General features: G+C 38.3%; 2 protein-coding genes across 2 annotated transcripts; both read right to left on the bottom strand.

Moving 5' to 3' along the window:
* Positions 1 to 1301: 1301 nt before the first annotated feature.
* LOC131937499 (adenosine receptor A1-like) lies at positions 1302 to 2363 on the bottom strand. The gene has a single exon (XM_059294982.1). It carries the CDS (start codon positions 2361 to 2363, stop codon positions 1302 to 1304), a length of 1062 nt encoding a protein of 353 aa, XP_059150965.1.
* Positions 2364 to 13321: 10958 nt separating this feature from the next.
* Positions 13322 to 17563, bottom strand: LOC131937509 (histidine N-acetyltransferase-like). Its single transcript, XM_059294995.1, has 4 exons — positions 17520 to 17563; positions 16389 to 16857; positions 15397 to 15612; positions 13322 to 13996 (listed from the first exon to the last, which is right to left on the bottom strand). Exons 2-4 carry the CDS (start codon positions 16560 to 16562, stop codon positions 13400 to 13402), a joined length of 987 nt encoding a protein of 328 aa, XP_059150978.1. The 5' UTR covers positions 16563 to 16857; positions 17520 to 17563; the 3' UTR covers positions 13322 to 13399.
* Between the last annotated feature and the right edge of the window lie 4557 nt (positions 17564 to 22120).

Genomic DNA, 22120 nt, shown 5'->3' with positions numbered 1-22120 from the left:
ATAGAAAAATATGTAACATTTGCATTGAAAATATATATTAACCAGTATCCATCCTGGACATTTAAGTGCGCCACCTTCTGGAAGTTTCAAACTATCTGCTCTTGGAGATAAATGTCTGAAAGAAACACTCCCCAAGCCAATCCCCTAAAACAATTTTCTCTAATTAAATCTTCATATATTTTACTATTGGGTTTTGTTTATTGTAGCGGATAAAATGGAATAGTGCTTGAGAAAAAAGGAAGAAAAGTGTACTCGCTCATTCTAAGGATTGGAATGGAAAAACAACAACTGGTCAACTTATTTTACACTATTTTCTCAGAATCGTGTAGAATAATCGCGTGTATTGTTGACCCTTATAATATAAAACTAGCTGCATACCCGTGCTCCGCCACTGTGAATCTTTTTTAAAAGTTCCAACTTGGGAACAGAAGAAAACTAAAGTGCAAAAAGAAAAGAAAACACAAACACAACACAAACCCATTGCAAACACAAACGCAAAAAAACATAAACAAAACCACAAACGCTACACACAAAAAAACCCGACAAAAACAATGCAAACACAATGCAAGCGCAAAAAAAAAAAACACAAGCGAAAACGTAAATGCATAACATAAACACATTTAAAGGCATACATAAACACATAGTGCTCACAGTCTAGCTGAATTGCATCTAGCCGGGGCGCCGCCGGAACCGCCTGATTCAACTTGGTAAACGACTATAATACCCTTACTTATCCATAAAAAAGCAACAAAAGGCAATATTTAAAATATCTGTATTTAACAACCACGGTTTATTTTATCAATCCATGCTAATTATAATATTCTAACAATAACGTCCTGTTGAACGTCCACAGAATTTGCATTAACATTTTAAAACATTAGCTTGAGTTTATTTATTTTTAAATTACCTCGCTTGGTAAAATTATAAAAGATATTAATTAATTAATTTAAAAAAACTCTACTGTTACTAAAATGTGTGCAATTTTTCTATTAATCTAAGCAAAAGTATTAGTTGTCATCGTTCCGTTTAATATGTTTTAGCAAAGTGCGAGTATTTAATATTTCATTTACGTTATGCGAAAGAGTAAAAGCAGTGTCAACTATAAAATAAATTTAAGTCGTTATATAAACGAACCCTACTCTATCAGTCATAATAAGCCATTGCGATGCAATTTAAAAGCACTGCATGGTTCGATGTTTACTTTTATGGTTCTAAAATCTATAGCGATGTCGGACTGACATTCTACCAGCAGCGTTATATTATAGATACCGCGTAGATCTACCGTCAAACTTTAGGGAGCGCTATTGTTTCTTGACGTTACAAAACATGGATACGAACACTTCCTTGAACTTGCTGCTCATCTTCAGGTAGACGAAGATGTTGGCACTGGAGTTGATGGCCTCGAGGTTGAAGCCAAAAGTCGAACAGAACAGGAACAGGTTCTGATACCTGCCCCCAACGGTATAGTCTGCAACGACCAACATGCCGATCTGGTTCATTGCAACTGGGGTGAAACTGAGGATAAATATCCCTGAGATGAATATCACCATCCTGACGACTTTTCTATCCCTTGAGGATACGGCCTCGTTCTGGTTAGCTGACGACGTAGCGTTCCGCCATTTTGATTTCTGAGTTATTTTTACAACAAGTCCTGTTGTCAACACAGCGACAATGAAAAAGGAAGAAAGTTGTAAAAATGAATTGAAGTACAGGGATATTTTTTCTAAGTCGACGCCATCTTGAATGTAGACGATTGTGAAGAGTGTTCGGTTTTGTTTAGAGCTGAACACACGGTCGATGTGTATGGCGATGTAAACGGGAACGACGGTTAACATTAACACGATAAAAATCACGATGACGATGATGGCGGTGCGTCGCGGGGTGAGGATAGCCTTGACTTTGAGCGGGAAAGCGATGCACAGGTACCTCTCGAACGAGATGAAGACGGTCAGCCAGCTAGTGATCCGCGTGAAGCAGATGTGAGGCCAGCCGGCTGTGATGTGCTGTATGCCAACCAGGTCCACCCGCTCTAGGCTGTCAACCACGAGAGGGTTGTAGCACAGGCTCATCCATATCAGAAACACCAACCCTCCTGTATCAGCCACTGCCAACCCGACCAGCGGGATGTTGATGGGATCCTTAAACCCCTGTTTTAAAAAGACGGCGATGGTGACGAGATTCAGGACGACCCCGGTGACACTAATGATCCCAAGCAAGAAAGCGTAATTAACGAGTGTTACAGTTTTAAGCAGATCATCGCTCACTGGGTCTAATGAGACAATGTCCAGAAAATGTAAGTCGTTTTCGGTGAGTTCGTTTTTTCCTTCAACAGTGCTCATCGTTTGAGAGTTGGATAAAGACATTGTTAATCTAATGGACATTACAGTACGTTAGGACACTACATATCAGAAACCTTTATAGTCAAATGTGAAGTACACAAGAACTTAAGTTTGATTGATTTTATAATAATCCAATTATCAAATATACCCAGAGTTTTTACTGGACAAAGAGATGAAATCCCCCGTGCTATTTCTATAACTATTGATACGATAATTTTAACAATGATCTATTATAAAGCATTGAAATAATGGTTAAAATTAAAATCTTGCAAAATATCGACGTTAAAATGTCTAAGTTTTCTCGTGTTCACGAGTTAAGTTTAATATTCAACAATTATCCTACGATAGCTGGGATCACTGACTTGTTTCATTTCTCCTGTAGGTCCCACTCGAACAATTATAGCGGCGTTTCATTAAATTGCAGAACATTAACTACTGTCAGTAATGGAAGATGATTGCATTTTTTCCTTTTAACGCAAGGTGTGGAAGATCATAAGGCGGGGCTGTGAAGAAAAATAACTCGCCCATTTTAGTATTTTAATTAAATTTAGGATCTTGGGTATGGGCTGGGGAGAGGGGGAGTAAAAACGGTTATGCTACTAAAAACGCGGGTCAATGTCTTACATCTTTCATGGTTAGATTAGATTAGTAGGCAATCGAATTGACGGGTGTCCTAGTTAGAACTTAATCACCACACTTAGGTGCTTCTTAAAATAATTGCACTGAATGCGTCATGCGGTAGCTTAAATTGACAGGTGGATTAAATTAATTTCAATAGTCATAATGAAACGCGGGGTGGGGGGGGGGGGGGGAAGAGGGAGATAGAATAAGTAGAAGAAAGGGGGAAATTATAACCTAGACTGCAGGTGTCAAAGAGGCCCGGAAATTTTTTAAAAGGGGTCCCCGAACCCCAGAATAAAATTTTAATTGTGCGTTTTTCTTCCATTTAAGCCTAACTTGGAAATGGTATACTGTAGAAACATCAACACATTTTTTTAATCAAAACACTAATAGGACTATTACAGCATAATTCCTGGAGGTCAACCTGGACCTGTCGTCCACCCCTGCCTAGGCTTACAATAACTTATGAGTTTTAAAGTTTGATAGTCATAACTTCAAAAAATGTATCTCACTTGACTCGTTTTTTACTTTCTCGTATACAGAGTATAGAGGAAGTATTGTAAGCTTGCACAAAAATAACATGAAATTTGGACAGTTTTCACCGTTTTACACCTCAGTACATCATAACATACGGAGTATAGGGGATTTATTTTAATCGGACAATTATAAATCCAGAATTTATTACCCCCCCGTAGTGTTATATTAGAATATTCGAGAAAGTTTAGGGGAGATCACTCCCGGTTTATTTTATATACTTTAATATGTTCGATGCTTCCGAAACAAAAATGTGTAGATTTCGTACAACATTATTTTGCCGAATTCGCTTTAATATATCCCTTGATTAATATGGCTGGTGCATTTACTATCGTCGTTTTTAGAGACATTACCTGATCTATATTTGCATTTGAAAATTACAATATACACATCTATATTAATAGAGTGATTATGTCCCCTACTATAGTTCTCTTGTCTTAATATTCAATTTGCCATTTTGACAAATGTTGTTTTGAAGGGATTACGAAACAAGTAGTGTTGCGATGTTTGCTTTTTCTTGTGTTGTGAGCATATTTTGTGTTGTATTTTGTTTTGTGTGATCAATTCCATTTGTGTGATAAATTGTTTTGTGTTTTAGGCCTACCTTGCGTGTTGTTCTTTTTTTTTTCTTCAAAGATTATTTTTTGAATGTATTATACACCGTAGCGATGCAATGACATATAGCTTGTATACAGACACACACGTATGAAATATGAAATATAAAGATAAATATCTGTTTATTGATATTTTGATAAGACTTCATTCACCAAACGCAACTTACATTTTTTTACGTAATTTAATAGGAGGATTATTTATCATGAATGATGTTCAGCTAATGAACTGTGAAATATTGCCCTTTAACTAATCAGCTACGAAACAATGGCGTTTAACTAATCAGCTACGAAACAATGGCTTTTAACTAATCAGCTGTGAAGCTGGTTTCTTTTTTTTTCCGTCCAACATTTGCTTACATTAGTCCTTTATTACTCAATTTTTTTCATACAAGATGATCAAATTATCATTTACAGGTAGAGGTTGGTCGATGCCTGCGTCTCTCAGACACGACCTGACCATCTCCTCATCAATGTTTGGACCAAACGTTATCAACAGCACCCCCTTCTCTTGTGACAACATCCGGATCCGGTGCACATGTCTGCTTATATGGGATCGTATGGTGACTTCGCCTATAAAGTCTATGGCGTATAGATCAAGCACATACAAGAGACCTCGGGTTCCATAGAAGTGAAATGAGAACGAAAGCATATTTATCGAAGCCAACATCTTCTTATCAAAGCTCTTCACTCGTTGATTTTGATTTACAATCTCAGTCGAAGCGAAGACTTCTTTTCCTTCACCCAAGAAATGGCGGATATTGACTTCATTGCACTTGTACGGTACATAGTAGTTGATAAGCATTTTCATCGGAAACAATCTCTTCATGATGTCATCAAGCTCGAACAGCTGTTTGATATCCCGGTAAGCCATTGGCAAGACAGAGGACTCGACTTCGTTTTGAAAACTTTTAAAATCTTTGGGATCAAATATAAAACTCCGCTGGTCCTGATAATAGTACACAAAAGCACATACATTATTTATTGCAGTGCACATTAATTGGTGACTTCGTCCTGGTATTTAGGGGGTTGGGGTGATGAGACGAAAGTCTTATTTTAAAAAGTTTGATTATATTATAAAAGTAATTTAAAAATTGATTAAGAGGGTGGGGGAGAGGGAGGAGGACGGCAGTGTTCCCCGTGTACTAATTAATCCGCATACTATACATTTGTAGATATTACAAAACAACTCTACCTTTCGAAAACACTCACGATAACCTGATGTCACTATGGGCGTGTTCGTAGCTCTTAGGATACGTTGAACCTCTGGGAAGTATGTTTTCTGAATAGCTTCCAGTTCTACCGAAAGTTGATGAAATATCCCACCACCCCTGTACAACGAATGAACTCGCCCAGCCCTCTTGACTGCAACTTTCCCGCCATCAACAAGATGAAGCATGTAAAATCCAACCTGCAACAAATTAAACGCCAATTGTTGTTCATGATAAAAATACACATGCAGTGATCTTTGCTGTATAGCGTAGTATTGTATTGATATTAAATAATATATCATCCTCATTCTCACAGCACCCTGACGATACTAATCCAAATTTTAAAAACGTGTTTGCTAAATTAATATTATATTACTAGTAATCATTTCTTTGACTATTTCTAGCCGGAACCGGAAGTAATTTTGTTCTTATTACACAAATGTTAAAAATATACATCTTAAGATAAAAAATTTGCTTTCTGGCAATAAGAATTTGGAACCATTTGGAATCAACTTTTCATGTCTATTACATATTCAGTTATTAAAATCGCGGTTCGAGACCGCATATGGGTGTTCATATCTGAGGTGTTCGTAACTCGAGGTGTTACTTTCTGAAAATGCTAGTAACTCGGGGTGTTCCTCTTAAATGGTGTTCGATACCAGAAAGTTTTGTTTCTGAGTGTTCTCAAACCATGGTGCCACCCTGTTTATTGTGTTATTAAAAAAATTATAGAATGAAAATGTTTTAAGACATCTTGTATATTATAAGTTTAATAAGTTAATTAAAATGAAAACCGTAATCTCTTCGAAGAGAAAATGCTATCAGGTTTTTTGTACTGGTCGCTTCTGTTCTTCTGTTCTCACCAGGATTATCCTCCACCCCACTGAACGCAGGGTAATCTCGTAACAAACAATCCAGTAATCGGCTTGACGGTAGGGGTATTATAGATAGTTAAATCATGATTTATTGTTCTTAACAAAGAATGATGTAATGGGGCGAATCCCGATGGTAATTCAGTTCTATTGCTGGATGTGGTGGGTTTGGGATCGAGTCAGAAGGGCCAATTTGTCCACGTAACTTTGGTAAACCTTGGCTCCAGACGGGGAGCCCTCAATACCCTCCTCTAGCTTGCACACAGCTGATGGGATGACAGGTGAAAGTCGCGTTCTACATCGCGCCACAGCTACAGCAACTGAATAACTCTACTTCACCTGCTTCGTAGACAGTTTATGCCAAAAAGGTACACGGGCTGTTTTTATTTTATTTTAGTATATAATTTAAACTAATGATGTCTGGGTTCGTACCACGCGACCTTTAACCTCTGCCACTATTGCATATACGTTAGGGTCGCTGAGAAAACTGTGGTAGAAGTGAGGCAGATAATCCCTCCCGTTGTAGACATCACCCATGGCAACTACATCTGCATAGTCTTCTAAAGTTGCCCTTCTCAAAACAGCCCGCTCTTGGTTACGTGACATAGTGCTCCTGGAGAAACAAAATTACGAAACTCAAATAGTCAAGGTGAAAAGCTAAGAATTTTTAAAAATTCCTTATCAATTAAAAGTGATACACATACACATAAATAAAAAAATATAAAATCTTTGTTTTGTATTTAAAAATCATTGCATTATAAATTTAAATAATCTTTGTTCTCTTTATGTTGCTAGTTTTTAAAATTCTATAAACGAAATAAATGTCAATTAAATAATATCAACATTTATTTTTGCTAAAATTCCACACGGCTGTTTAGATATTACTATTACTATTAATATATATATATATATATATATATATATATATATATATATATATATATATATATATATATATATATATATATATATATATATAACTAAAAGTATAATGTGTATATTATTATTTTAAAACATTGTTAATTTGGTTTTTGTTTTTCTGTTTCGCTAGATCAGAGCATCGACACTATGTGTAGGAATGTAAAATACGTATTTACGTAGAGAAAATACTCTGTTTTGTCCCCAAATGTTATACACATTTTTATTTAAAGACGATCATTAATTAATAGATATATTCCTTTATAGAAAAACCCTTTTAACTTACCTATGTAAGAGAAAAAGACCAATTACTTTATTAAACAATACAAGATTGACAGCAGAAATGAGGCAACCTATAACCATACAGGTAAATGTTCCTAACATTGACTAGAGTAACAGGGTTTTTATATTGCAACCGTTGAGCTGGGCTTACCTTTTGCATGTATATTTAGGCAGAGGCGGATCGTGATGTCCACAGTTAGAAGTTGAGATCTGTATTTTGTTTTGATACGGTAGTCAGGGACGTAGCAGGGCGCTCTCAGGAGTCCCTAATTACACTAACGTGGGGGCGCCGTGTACGACATCTGGCTCGGTTTAATCATCGAATGTCGTGTGCCACCGTGCCAATATTTTAGGGTGCTCCTTAAAACTAACGTAGACGCTATAGTGCTTACAGAATAGTACAGGGCGCAAAATCGCAACTTGTCGGTGTGCTGGCGGACGCGCCTGATTATGTTTAATGAACGATTCAACCCATCTTATGCATAGTCTATCGCAATGTCGAACGTAGGCTTTATAGCACGAACGTATGCGCCACTGTGCTCACAAAGGAGCCCAGGACGCTTCGGATCATGCAATAGCCGGTGCGCAGGCGGTTTCGCCTGTTGAAGTTTTAACGCTGAATATTGTAGAACCACTTACACGCTATGTATGACACCCAATTAACGGATGCCAAGGGCTAAGATAGCCGCTCTGGAACTCTGGGCAAAATTTGACAAAAATTGCACCCTCCTGTGCGCCGCCCATAAGAAATTTTAACTTTTTTTTCACAGAAACCTTTTCGGGAGTATTCTCATCAACTCCTCAAAGTTGCATGGCGATTGGATGAACGGTGTCAAACCGTAATAGGCTTTCATTTTTATATACCGTATATAGAGAAAATCGAATTGCGCCCTGTTGGGACGCCACCCCTTCGAGTTCGAAATTTTGTTTTCGCAGAAACCTCCCCATGATTATTCTCAACAACTTCCCAAGTTTATGGCGATCGGATGAAATATGTAGTAATGCATAAGACACACACACACAGAGACAGACAGACAGACAGACAGACAGACAGACAGACAGACAGACAGACACACACACACACACACACATATATATATATATGTATATATATATATATATATATATATATATATATATATATATATATATATATATATATATATATATATATATATATATATATATATATATATACTTTTTTAGATAATCTCCAACTAAACACAATAAACTAACTTTAATCTGCACCAACACCCCCACTCCCATCTTACATCAACGCCCCACTCTTCAACGCCACATTACAAAGAGCGCCACATTTTTGCTTGGTTTTCTTACCACCTGTTACTGATACTCGCACAAAGGATTAGCTCCCCTGCCGCCCTAGTTACGGCCGGTGCCCATTGCACGCTCTTGTTGCATGTTTCAGCCCCATGCATAGCTTTGATGGCAGCTGGTGTGGCCCAAATGCTTGCTTATCTAATTAGAAGAAAATAATTGCTAGTGAATGGCGACCTTGTTTTGAAAGTAGTTTTCTGGTAGATTTAGTTCTCATCTTTGTGTGAGCGGCTGGAGTGTGTTTGTCTGTTATTATAATTATTTGTAACTAAGAAGGCGAATGTCGCTTTTTATGTTCCTTTGAGGATTGTTGTGGTTTTTAGTTAAGTAGTCCGCTATTATGGCGCTGATATGATTTCGATTTTACAATGGTTTGTAGCCTGGTTATTGTGTCTTGTTTATATTTTAATGTTATTATTTATGCAAACTTTGTTTTGGATTGTTGCTCCACTTTGCTTTATGTCCTGGATGTTACTTATTATTGTATTAGGGACTATTTTCTTGTGCGTAGCATTGGTTTCTTTGTTCGTAGTATTGGTTTCTTTGTTCGTGAATGTGGTGTGTCGACATGGAGGGACATTCTGCTGGAATGTCGAGGCCTGTGTGTTGAAGAGTTTCTGTGTCACGTTTATGTGGTGTATGGACGGTGGTCCGAAATTGGGTGTTTTGTTTCGTTGAGTTCTGTTTGTTTTGTATGTCTTGAGTGTTTTATTTTGTCTAGATCTAGATTCTAGTTTTTTTATAATAACTTTTGGTTCCATATTTATTATTTTGTGAAATTAATTTTATATTATTGTTAAAGTTTTTTTGTTTTTAATTTAGACTAAGGTTAGGTTATTAACCAGCCTGGGTTTAGCCGGGCTTGCACTGACCGGACAGTAGTAGTAGATAAGTCTAGGGAAGGGTAAGATAGATTTTAAGGTATCCCCCCCTAGCAGGGCTTACAAATTGGTAGCACGAGTGGGGTCAGTGCTTTAGTCTAGTTAAATTTTTGTTTTTTTGCTAGGACTAGTGTAGCTTAGATAATTTTTTTTTCTTGATAGGCCCTTTATGGAACCATATGTGTTTAGTTTTTGTTTAGTGTAGGAACCGTTTGTTGTTTAAAACACCCAATTCGGACGAGATGGCGGAGGTGGCACCAACCATCATCATCGTTCCACCCAGGGAGATCCTCATCAGGAAGTTTCATGGGGACAGCCAGGGCTATGAGGTGGACCGGTTCATCAAAGAGGTCCAGTCCCTCTGGAGGGCCAGGGGAGACCTCTCAGTAGAAGAGAGGAAGGACCTCCTCTGGCAGTACTTGGGGGAAGCGGTGAGAGAGGAGCTGAGCTGCAGGGGTGATGACCTGCAGCATGACCCAGAAGCCACCCTCAGGCTCCTCAGAGAGGTGTACGGCGAGAAGAGGAGAGTACCGCAGCTCATGGCCCAGTTTCAGATGGTTGTACAGGGCCAACACGAGTCGGTGAGGGCCTACTCGCACCGACTGCACAGGGCCTTCAAGACCCTGGTTACGAGGCAGAGTGCCCTGCAGGTCCCACAGACTGATGCAGGGTTTCTTCGAGACCAGTTTGTGGAAAACCTGAGCCAGGCCACAGTCAGACGCCATCTGCACGAGCTGATTTTCCGGGACCCTAAGATCCCCTTCCTGGCCATACGGGATGCGGCCATTCGATGGTCTGGAGACGAGGACCCTCTTGCTGAACCTGCCTACGTGGCAGCAATAGATGCCAGGCCAATTGGAAAATGTTCGTTCAGGTCCAAGCTGGAGGACAAAGTCAACAGGCTCACAGAGCAGCTTGCTGCTCTGCTGAAGCACTTTACGCGGGGCACCAAATTGTCCAATGTGCGCCAAGCACCTCGCAAGCGCACGGAGGTCCAATCAAAGGGCTGCTATAACTGTCACCAGAGGGGTCACCTCGCCCGTCATTACCATATGGCCAAGAAATATGTGCCCAAAGGGAATCAAGTGACACCGAAGGTATGGCGAGGGGACAAGGTCCTCCGCCCCCGCGAAAGGACTCTGGTGCCTGCCAAGAGTGTACCAACCATTCAGGCGACGGAAGGAGACCCCAGAATGAAGGACGACAAGGTGGTACAGCCATTAGACCAACCTTTTCACCCAGATCCGTCAGTGGTATCAGGCCCAACATCCTGCCTACGCGCCAGCATAACCAGTGTAAAGGTGGACCAATCTGAGGAACTAGAGGCAATGGTTCCACCTAACCCATCCTTAATTAAGGCACCGGGTGGTGGTGCTGGGGCATGCCCCCAGACAGAGTCAAGCAAGAAGGACAAACAGGTCAAAAAGGCACCTGTAGCTGAACTGGCCATAGGCGACCTGGTCCTTCTGAGACAACCCCCACTTGGCAGACGCAAAATAGCAGACCTGGACGGCCCGACGGTTTATGTCGTGGTCGAATTACCTCCGATCACCGGCGGGTGTTACGCCATTAAAAAGAAAGATGGCCCTTCTGGCACCCGCCGGGTGACGAGCACACAGATTAGGAGATATGTGCCTCCCAAGGCTCAACCGCCCTCCCCAAGGCCGGTCAAAGTTGTACCGCCGGCTGCTACAGCCACATCGTCTGATTTTTTTGCAAAGTTTTTGTTTTTGTAAAATTATGATTGTGCCCTGTGGGCTGATTTTTTTCAAGTTATTTGGCTTGCGGTGACCGCAAGCTTTAAGGGGCGTGTATGTGAGCGGCTGGAGTGTGTTTGTCTGTTATTATAATTATTTGTAACTAAGAAGGCGAATGTCGCTTTTTATGTTCCTTTGAGGATTGTTGTGGTTTTTAGTTAAGTAGTCCGCTATTATGGCGCTGATATGATTTCGATTTTACAATGGTTTGTAGCCTGGTTATTGTGTCTTGTTTATATTTTAATGTTATTATTTATGCAAACTTTGTTTTGGATTGTTGCTCCACTTTGCTTTATGTCCTGGATGTTACTTATTATTGTATTAGGGACTATTTTCTTGTGCGTAGCATTGGTTTCTTTGTTCGTAGTATTGGTTTCTTTGTTCGTGAATGTGGTGTGTCGACATGGAGGGACATTCTGCTGGAATGTCGAGGCCTGTGTGTTGAAGAGTTTCTGTGTCACGTTTATGTGGTGTATGGACGGTGGTCCGAAATTGGGTGTTTTGTTTCGTTGAGTTCTGTTTGTTTTGTATGTCTTGAGTGTTTTATTTTGTCTAGATCTAGATTCTAGTTTTTTTATAATAACTTTTGGTTCCATATTTATTATTTTGTGAAATAAATTTTATATTATTGTTAAAGTTTTTTTGTTTTTAATTTAGACTAAGGTTAGGTTATTAACCAGCCTGGGTTTAGCCGGGCTTGCACTGACCGGACAGTAGTAGTAGATAAGCCTAGGGAAGGGTAAGATAGATTTTAAGGTATCCCCCCCCCCTAGCAGGGCTTACATTTGGTTTAATGATATAAAATCCTAACATCACTTGGATTAACTCTGAATATTCGTCTTAAATGCTCCATTAAACCTGGGTAGGATTTCCAACATAGCTAAGCGCTATGTAAATTTTACATGTAATACCTCTTGATGATTAATTATTAGTTAATTCTCTTCGCGGTAAGGTAGCTCACTTGGTTAATACTATTAGATAATTATATAAGATAATTACGTACCTTAATCCTGCGTTAAATTTATGGGCGTCTGAGCTTAATGTTATGTTTCTTTCCGCTGATTAAGCTCTTTTGGTAAGACTTAATATAATGAACTACAATTTAAAAAAAAAAAAAAAAAAAAAAAAAAAAAAAAACCGCCTTAAACGAATTTTAGTCTCATAATAGGGCTTGTAAGTATGTCGCTAACTTCTCCATCTCGTACTTCCCAGCTAGTATTTTTCAAACCAAATGTGAATAATTTTTTTATTAAATCGATAAAAAAAGTTACTACCGCTATTGTTAAGCTATTTAAACAATAATAGATTACAATATACAGGCGATTTTACAGTAAAATATAGCCTATGTTAAGTTGTGATTTTTTTTTTATTAAAGAAGCATACAGTTAGTTTTTATTATTTGTTCGAATCATGACTATTAGTCCTAGAAGTAGTTACAACATTATAGTTCCATTTACAAACCTGACGGTCTATGGGGCGATTGAAGTCGAGTTCACCTCGCCATATGCAGGTATAGTGTGGTCAGCACTTTCCCTAATGTGAGTTAGGCACCCATCAGAGCTGTGTGGATTCAGTGACGGTCTACCGACTTAGACTTATCCGGGTTTCGGACTCGAGCTTAACGGGCAAGCAGTGCAGATCTCTACCGCTAGGCCACTCCATCCATTAGTTACTATATTAATATTAATAGCATAGGCCCAGCGATCACTCTACTATAAGCGACGATTGAAAACAATTAATTTAGGTTAAAAAATGTATATCTCTCCCTAAGCGAGAGAGACCAAGACTTACAAGCCCAAAAATCGCGAAGCCATTATTTACTATTTTTTAAAAATAAAGCAATTGATATGTATACTAATAGATGTAAATAACATAAAGCGAAGTTAAAAGACAAACGTGTATCACTATCAAAATTGAGATTTTAAGTTAAATGAATTCTTTTGATTTTGTTTATTACAATCTACTATCACACCGTTTTCACCGTTATCTTTAGAGATTTGTTAACACCAGGCTATACTTCCAATTAAAACAAACTGTTTTAGTTCGCAATATCAGACGTGTCGTTGACCAGCTGTTTCTCGTACAGTATCTTCCACAACTGCCCATCCAGCGTTGTTACTACACCAGCAGCTTCCAGACCAGACCTGACCACTTTCTCGTCTATGTTCAGACCAAAGGACACCATCAGAATCCCTTTATCCTGCGACAACTGACTGACTTCATGGATGTGCTGTTTTATATGCGCTCGGATGGTTTCCTCACTGACGTTGTCAATAGCATAAAGGTCAATGTTATATAGTAGACCGTGGGTCCCAGGAAAGTGCAGAGAAAATGAGACCATGTTTATATTCCTGTAGAAGTTTTGCGTGAAGCATGGGTATGTGCACTGTGTTGACCTTTGAACCGTGGCGAATACTTTTCTCCCTTTCCCAAGTATGTGAGGAATGTTCGCCTCAATACACTTGTAAGGTACAAAGTAATTGAAAAGTCGTTTCGTAGGTACCAGCGTAGCTAGCGCGTCGCCCTGGGTGAAAAGTTGCTTGACCTGAAGGTAGTTCATCTGATGGACGACTGTTGAGCCTTGAGTGAAGGATTCTGGGAAGTCTTGCGGGTTGTAATAGAAGGTGTATAATGGCTGCAATACAGCAAATAATCATTCAGAAAGGCTAAAGAAATGTGGACATTTAAAAAATGTGATAATAAAAGTAAAGTTTACGGGGACACACGTGGAAATCATGCGGTCAGTTTCAAGACCGATTCGGGGTCGTCGAAAAATGACGTCACACTCGTAAGGGGGAGGGAGGTCCGTAATTTTGTGACGGTGTGTGATGAGGGGGGAGGGGGTCAGATGGTGCGACGGCACACTTTTGCATTATAAAATTAAAAAAGCAATGTTACTAACGAATTTTAGACGTTATTTCGCGTTTTAAATAACTGTTTTAATAAACTGTAATAGGAATTGATTAAAATGTTCTATTTTGACTGAGTTCAGACAACATTTTAGAAAAATATCGATATTTTAGGAAAAATTCAACAGCAGTTTTGAGGGGGATTGTAGGCTGAGGTGTGACATCACTTTAGGGGGGGGGGTCTGGCTTTTTGTGACGACGTGTGACGGAGGGGAGGGGGGAGGTAAAAATCGTCAAAAAAAGCGTGACGTCATTTATGGACGACCCCTTAGCAATTTGCAATTGCTATTTCCTTAGAGATATGAATCAGTATATTACCATATACTTCCACCTGTTATTTCATTTTATAAATACTATTATATAATCTACATTGAATACATTATAATATATTTATTTTCATAATATGGGCCTATATATATATATATATATATATATATATATATATATATATATATGTGTGTGTGTATGTGTGTGTTTGGCTTTGTCTTTCTCCCCTTGGGCACTTGTCTAGATATCAACGTTTACTTTAGTTAGCACAGTGGGGATTTCCTTTGTTTACATGACATGGATTTATCCGGGCTGTGTACCTTGCATTGGTCAACTAGGATTTGTTTGTTTAAGTCGATTACCTTATACTGCATTATATCAGCATACCTTAGATTAGTTGCATTGGCTTGCTAAGTTTGGATTGTCTGTTTTACCTTCTGTACCTGTGGTGTACAGATTCTTTCTGGTACCTCTCCCCCGTGAAGCAAAACTATCCCCCCTTCCCGGAAATGAAACTAAAAAAATTAAATTATATAAATTAAAACGTCACCCCCCCCTCCCCTCGAAATTATAAATCCGCCCCCACTCAGAAAGGTCAGAAAGTTTAAATAGAGCCGCCATTCACGACCTACCACCCTCACCCCATCTCGGGGGGGGGGGGGGGGGAATGTCTGTTGGTAACAGTGGGCGTACTATGGGATGACTCACCGGGGATTAGTTAGGGGGAAAAATAAAAATAAACAAAAAAAACGTTTACAGTGACATCAGTGGTTCCGGACCCTCAACTGTGGGGGTCAATTATACTCTCCACTCGGCCACGATGTCATTTATCAAAATATTATCCGGTATCTAAAGTTACCTTACGGAAAACTTCCGTATATTCTGGTTGTTCCCCTGGAACTATGGTTGACCGTACCAAGCACTTCGCATCTTTGAAAAAGAATCTCCCAGCGTGTTCCAATTCATTTGACATTAAATGGAATATCCCGCCACCCCTGTAAGACGAGTGGACTCTCCCGGCACGTTTGATTAAGGTTTCTCCTCCATCCAATAGCTGAAGCATGTTGAAACCAACCTGAAACAAAATGAACATATACATATAGATCGATATATTTTTACAGCCTTTATTGAACTTGTTTCCTCCTGCTTTTGGCTTCGTAAAGCGTCAAAACTTGCGAGCAAAACGTCGACCACTCATACCCAACATATTTTATCCAAAGTTGAGAAAGTTCGAAATTCGATGACAATGCAATTTGATATAATAAGAAAAAAAAAATATATAAATAAAGTATCTAGTTTTTAGCGTTTTTACAAAGAATTCAGTGCGTTCTTTTTCCAAATGCGATTAGATTATAATAAAAAAATAAAAATATTTTAAAAGATACATTTTGAAATACTTTTATAATACCAATAGCAATACACAATTTTTAGATTAAGTATAATGAAAAGCGTGAGCTGCTATATTATGTATTGAATACAATTCATAACATGTAATACGCAACCTACGCTTTTCTTAGTTTTCAAATAGTGGCGCATTAATACACATTTGAAGAAAAACTGTTTTTTCATTTTAGTGTATACACTAAATTAACGCAGATGGTCTATACATGCGTTAATATTTAGTTTCAAAAGATTTTTTGATAATCGTTTCTGTCGGCCCACAAGTATTTTTTTCCAAGTAGCCCAGCGGGATATGTGCCCTAGTGGCCCACCGGAATATATTTCGTTGCGGCCCACTGGGATATGTGTCCTAGTGGCACACCGGAATATATTTCCCGGCGGCCCACCGTCCGACGTCCAGGCGGGTCAGTTCTCACTCAAAACAGAATACACAAATAAACAGTGACGTACCACGTGACCGTTGACCTCTGCCACCACGGCATAAACATCCGGGTCGTTTAGAAAACTGTGGTAGTAGTGTGACAGGTAGTCCCTCCCCTTGTACACGTCACCTATGGCAACCACGGCCTCGTAGTCCTCTGGTCTGGCTCGTCTTATGGTCGTGTGGGCGGCACTCGATGCCATACTTTTCGTTGGTGGGTTGTAGAAGTTGGTGGTGTCGGTTGGTGGTGTCAGTTGATGGTGTCAGTTGATGGTGTCAGTTGATGGTGTCAGTTGGTGGTGTCAGTTGATGGTGTCAGTTGATGGTGTCAGTTGGTGGTGTCAGTTGATGGTGTCATTTGATGGTGTCAGTTGGTGGTGTCAGTTGGTGGTGTCAGTTGGTGTTGTCAGTTGGTTGTCAGTTGCTTGTGTCAGTTTGCGTTGTCTATGTTTGCTGGCTGTGACATGGCTCGGGTAAATCAACAAACAGACACGTGACCTGGAATAGTAGGAGCAAACTAACTAATCTTGTTATTAGCGAAAAACATAATTTTTTTATCCCTCTCTTATCACGGCCGGTTCTGGTCCCTAATAACCACGATAAATGAAAAACCGCGAAGTAGTGTTACCATCTCATTTTTTTTACATACGTTGTATATTTTCTGTATTTATAATATCACTAAATGTATATGAAATCGTATAATTACATTAAAGAATAGAATAATACATGTAAATATTATATTATTAGTATAAATAACATATTTAAAAATATAATGTTTAAATAATGCTAGCCGTCCAGGCCAGGCCATGCACTGGCCTTTATGAAAAACCTATCTGTACAGGACCTTGTATTGTGTGTTTATTAAGCAGCATATACCCGGCATAACCTGGGTTTAGGAAATATATTACTTTTCCAATTCAATTTCCAACCAACCAAAGCCAAATCACAAACACAAAAACAAACGCAAACGTAATGCAAACATAAACGCAAAAGCAAACACAAACGTAAACAAAAATGCAAATGCAAAGACGCAAGCCGTTAACAAAATGTAGATTGCCCATATGAAGGAATATTTACGTGTTAAATGATTATCTGTTAAAAACATATATAAAAACATTTTAAAGTTATAAAAAATTGAGAAATTTGAAACCTTAACTTACCTGAACACTTAACTGTGACTTAACACGCTGAATGTGTCGAACTGAAGTCGTTTGGGGCATGTAACACAGAAACTGTTGACGTCGCGACCATTGCATGTCTGATGGGGCCAATGGTATACAATTAGTTATCACTGGCCATGTTGACTTAAGATATTCGGGATGATTTGCTGTGCTGTACACAGCGATAGCTAAACTGGAGGGGAATATTTTACGTCATAAAAAGTCGATTTTATTAAATTTGTATTAAGCATGTAGGTTGCCACTCAAAATTTTTTTTCTGGTACTTTAGATATTTTAAAGCAAGTAAAATAAAAGTTAAATCGACATTCCCCCCCCCCCCCCCACAATGTTATCGTTATATATAGTCGCTAGACAGCTAACCACTGAACTACACTACAACAATTTATTGTTGACGTAAACTACTGTTGCCTTGATTTCACAGGAGTTTATTTGAGATAAAACAACTGCTATGATTAGCAAGCTATGAAAAGCAAGTGCTGAAAAATTCCGTATGGTATACGGAATATAATCCCGTAAAAGGCTAAGTGGAGATTTTGACAAATTTTGACGACCCTTAACCTTCCGGAAAGAGTTTCTTCCAGGCATCTCTTCGGGGGGGGGGGGGGGCACCCGATGAAAGTCTACCGCCTACCTCCCCCGAACGAAATGAAATTTATATAAAAAATATATACTTTTGACAGTGTCCGTCCCCCCCCCCCCCAGGAAATTGTTGTCCGCCCCCTCCCCCCCGAAAATTTCAAGTGCATCCCCGGAGAAAAAGTCTGGAAGAAACACTGCTTCCGGAGCCGGAAAAAATGTAGTTTTGCCACCCTGTCCGTCTGTGTGTCTGTAAAATCGATAACTTGAGAACCTTTTAAATGATGTTGACACAGTTTCATATTACAACACATTTGTAGCTTCATTTCAATTTTTAGCGACTTCCGGTAACCTGTGATAAGTGATATGTACTCTATTTCCGGTCTTACAAAAACTGATAACTTGTATACCATTAAAGCAAGGTAGACACGATTTTAAACATAAGTATTAGATTGTATTCAAAGATTTCTTACAAATTTTGTACGATTTCCGATCACCGGAAGTGGTAAATTGCTCTATTTCCTGGGGAACACGACAATTTGAATACTTTTTCAGTAGGTAAACATAATTTAAATTGTACTTCTAAGATCTTATGCATGGATACCTGACTTTATTTTAAATTTTAAGTCTAAATAAAACACTTTACCAACCTTTTCGTGTTTATAATACCGACCACAGCTTTGGGTATTTCACATGTATACAAAATAAACCTAAGTGTTTCTTTTAATGCTGAAATATACTGATGGAACGTTTTTGTGAAACAAACTTGTGAAAACTTAAAACGCTAAACCGCACTGAATTCAAGACAAGAGAAACATTGATAGGATGAAAGAAAGGTAACTCGTAGTGCGCCAGAGTGTTTTAGATATCACGGTTACGGGAATTTAGTAGATATATAAACAACGATAAACCGATTAAAAAGCTTTAGCTTTAGAAACATTTTATGATAAAATTGTGACCCCCCCAACACCCGACTGTCTAAAGCCACCAAATTCTGGAGCTTGATTAGTCAGTGTTAATGCTATGTTTGTTAATCAAATATTATTTTGTCATTACCTAGCTCTGATGAGTACCTAACTCGCGATAGGGAATCAAAGGAGGCTGACCACACAATTCCTTCAAATGTCGAGGTCTCAGAAGCAGTTGAACTCTACTTCATCTCTGTCTTGGTCACGAACAGGAAATGATCATAACAACAGTAAAGGCCACAGAGGAGATGCCTGAAAAAAGCATCTGAGATAAACTGAAGTCAAACTTTTAGAAACTACAGAAGCAGGAGATCATTGACCAGGTAAAAGAAATAAACCGGGAGTGATCTCCCCTAAACTTTCTCGAATATTCTTATAAAAAAAACAGGGGATGGGAACTCGGGATATAGACATGAATTTTAATCCATTTTAAATACTTACACTTTTTTAAAAATAGAATAAAATCTCGTAGAAAAAAGAATTGCACACCCGTGAACGCCAAATAAAATGTGCATAATAGTGCGGAATATTATTAATATTTTATAAATTTACATTAGTTTTTGAGAAATCGGAAATTAGTACTTCCGGTCAACGGAAATTACTCAAAATTTGACAGAAGGTAGAAAATTAGATTTTTTACTTACATGTGAAATTTCATTTATCTACCTGAAATAGTACTCAAGTTATAGGCTTTTGAAAAATTTAAAGTAAAAAGTACCACTTCCGGTTATCGGAAATAGTTCAAAAGTTGATACGGATCTACGATTTTGATGAAATACTTATATATGAAATTTCATCAACCTAGCTGTAACGGTACTCAAGTAATCGTGTTTACACACAGACACACACATACACACAGATATACGGACAAGATTGCAAAATTATTTTTTTCCGTATCAGGGAGGTGTAAAACGTCGAGATTTGCAAAAATCTCTATTTTTTTTTGCACGATTACAAGACTTTCTCTATACTTCGTATATACGAGAAAGTAAAAATAACTCTTTTACTAAAGTTTAATAAAATAACGGTTATGGCGAATATATAGAATATTTTTAGCGCAATTTCCATTCTGGAGAATTGCGTTTATTAACCCTTTCAGGACCAAGGGACACCGGTGTCCCAAATTTTCAAATTATCACCAAATGAAATTGGAATAACATAGAGTTGTTGAATTTGCTTTAAAACATTTATTACATGATAGACTTAATATAAATAAAGTTGCTTTCAGTATATATGAGATAGTTTTGTTGTCATAATTATGGGAACTTTGCATTTTTAGACCACTCGCAAAGCTACAGTTTGCATTTTTATATAAAAAATACTAACTGTAACAGAAATAAATTACTGGCGGTTTTTCAAAGGTTTACTATTTAGGTATTATATTTACATTTGTTTTTCCTAATAGCTTTGCTTGTTTTTCTTAAAAAGCAATTTTTTGTGCTTGGGACATATATGTCCCTACGGTCCGGAAGGGAGCTAACTTTTTTACAATGTTGCTAAGCATGAGTTTTGGCATTAGAATACAAATAGTTGCAAAGCTTTTATTTACTATAACTGAACAAAATGCTATGCAAATACAGTTTATTTACAATAAGGACGATGAAAACAACTTGCTTCTTTATGAAAAAGATGTGCATTTTCTGTAGAAATATGATGACAAAGTAAGTGTAGAAGCTATAATCAAACGACTTGTTCAAGTCCCAGAGCAGATTGTCACTACTACAATAAGGCCTACACCTTATTCTAGTCAATCTGCTTTGCATACATTGCATACACCGTCAATCTCACATGCTATAGTGACTAATATTCCGTCAAATATGCAAGGTCCGCGCAGTATTTGTGAACATGCCGCGCTGTCATTTTGTAAATACATGTTACCTTGTATGAGATTTTTAGAACACCGCGCACAAAAAATATACGATGTACACTAGAGTTTTCCCCTCAAAGGGAGCGTTAATAGTAACAATTACCCCTCCGACACCCCCCACCCGAAATTACCACCTCCGAGCAAGTACCCATCGTCCAGTTATGGATAAGTTAGGACTAGGGTTTGATTAGGGTTAGGGCTAGTTTTAGAGTTAAATGTTGATTTAGAGTTGGAGTTAGGGCTTTTGTTAGGGTTAGCTATAGGCTTGGAGTTTGGGGTAACCAGGCTTGGAGTTTGGGGTTAAGATCAGGTGTCTTCAGCATCGGTGGGGGGGGGGGGGGGAAAGGGGAATTGGACGGGGTGGTAATGTCCTAGACCCGAAGCTGACACATATCATTATCATCAATAGAACTAGAAACCAAACGTTTTTGTGATAATTGAAAAAGGAGAATGGAGCAAGATATTATTTTCAACTAGAGGCTTTTGAAAACACAGTTTCCAATAAAAGTAATTGACTATGGTTATAGGAAATTGACAATAGATGTTGATTGAAATGAAGATCCTAATGATTTTAGGCTATTAAATCCATGTTTCATACATTGATAATTTGTTTTCACGATAATGATTTGGATTCAAAAAGCCATTGATACCTATATTTGACAAGAATTCAACGCTGGCTACAAGGCAAAACCAAGCTTGAATATAGGCAAATGATAGCGAGAGCTCAGATATAGGGATTACATCAAAGAGATATCACCTCAAGACTTGTTCGTAGAGGCAAGAATTTCACTTCAACCCCCACCAGAAGTTGATAATTCAAAGATAGAGAAACGCAGGAGTTATGCACAATGTGTAACAGAAACGATTGAGAACCAAGCGGACAATATGTATTATATCTGCCATGTTCGTGTATTTTATATAACATCACATAACTGCTTCCATAAGCTCCATTCATAGATGACTATACACTCATAAAGGACGTAAATGTGTTCTCAATACTGATATTTTCAATTTCTAATGTACCAGAACAACTAACACACGTTAGATCACTTTTAGAATAAACATATTGACATAACTCACAACGTAACCTATTTTCGATAATTTTCCTTTGAGGACCGTAGGGACACATATGTCCCATGCTGTATCTCAAAAACTATTTAAGATAGAGG

Source organism: Physella acuta, unplaced genomic scaffold, assembly GCF_028476545.2.
Source record: "Physella acuta isolate Inbredline_101_S28 unplaced genomic scaffold, ASM2847654v3 ptg000211l, whole genome shotgun sequence".
Classification (NCBI taxonomy): domain Eukaryota; kingdom Metazoa; phylum Mollusca; class Gastropoda; family Physidae; genus Physella; species Physella acuta.
Note: the sequence above shows the minus strand (reverse complement) of the source record. Positions and strands in the feature narration are given on the sequence as shown.

Bases quoted from the DNA above. Each gene is read 5' to 3' on its own strand.
- LOC131937509 (XM_059294995.1), bottom strand. From the start codon at position 16,562: ATGGCATCGAGTGCCGCCCACACGACCATAAGACGAGCCAGACCAGAG. The intron at 15,613-16,388 runs GTACGTCACTGT...ATTTTGTTTCAG, and splicing joins CAGAGGTCAACGGTCACGTG to GTTGGTTTCAACATGCTTCA. The intron at 13,997-15,396 runs GTAACTTTAGAT...GCTGTATTGCAG, and splicing joins ATACGGAAGTTTTCCGTAAG to CCATTATACACCTTCTATTA.
- LOC131937499 (XM_059294982.1), bottom strand. From the start codon at position 2,363: ATGTCTTTATCCAACTCTCAAACGATGAGCACTGTTGAAGGAAAAAAC.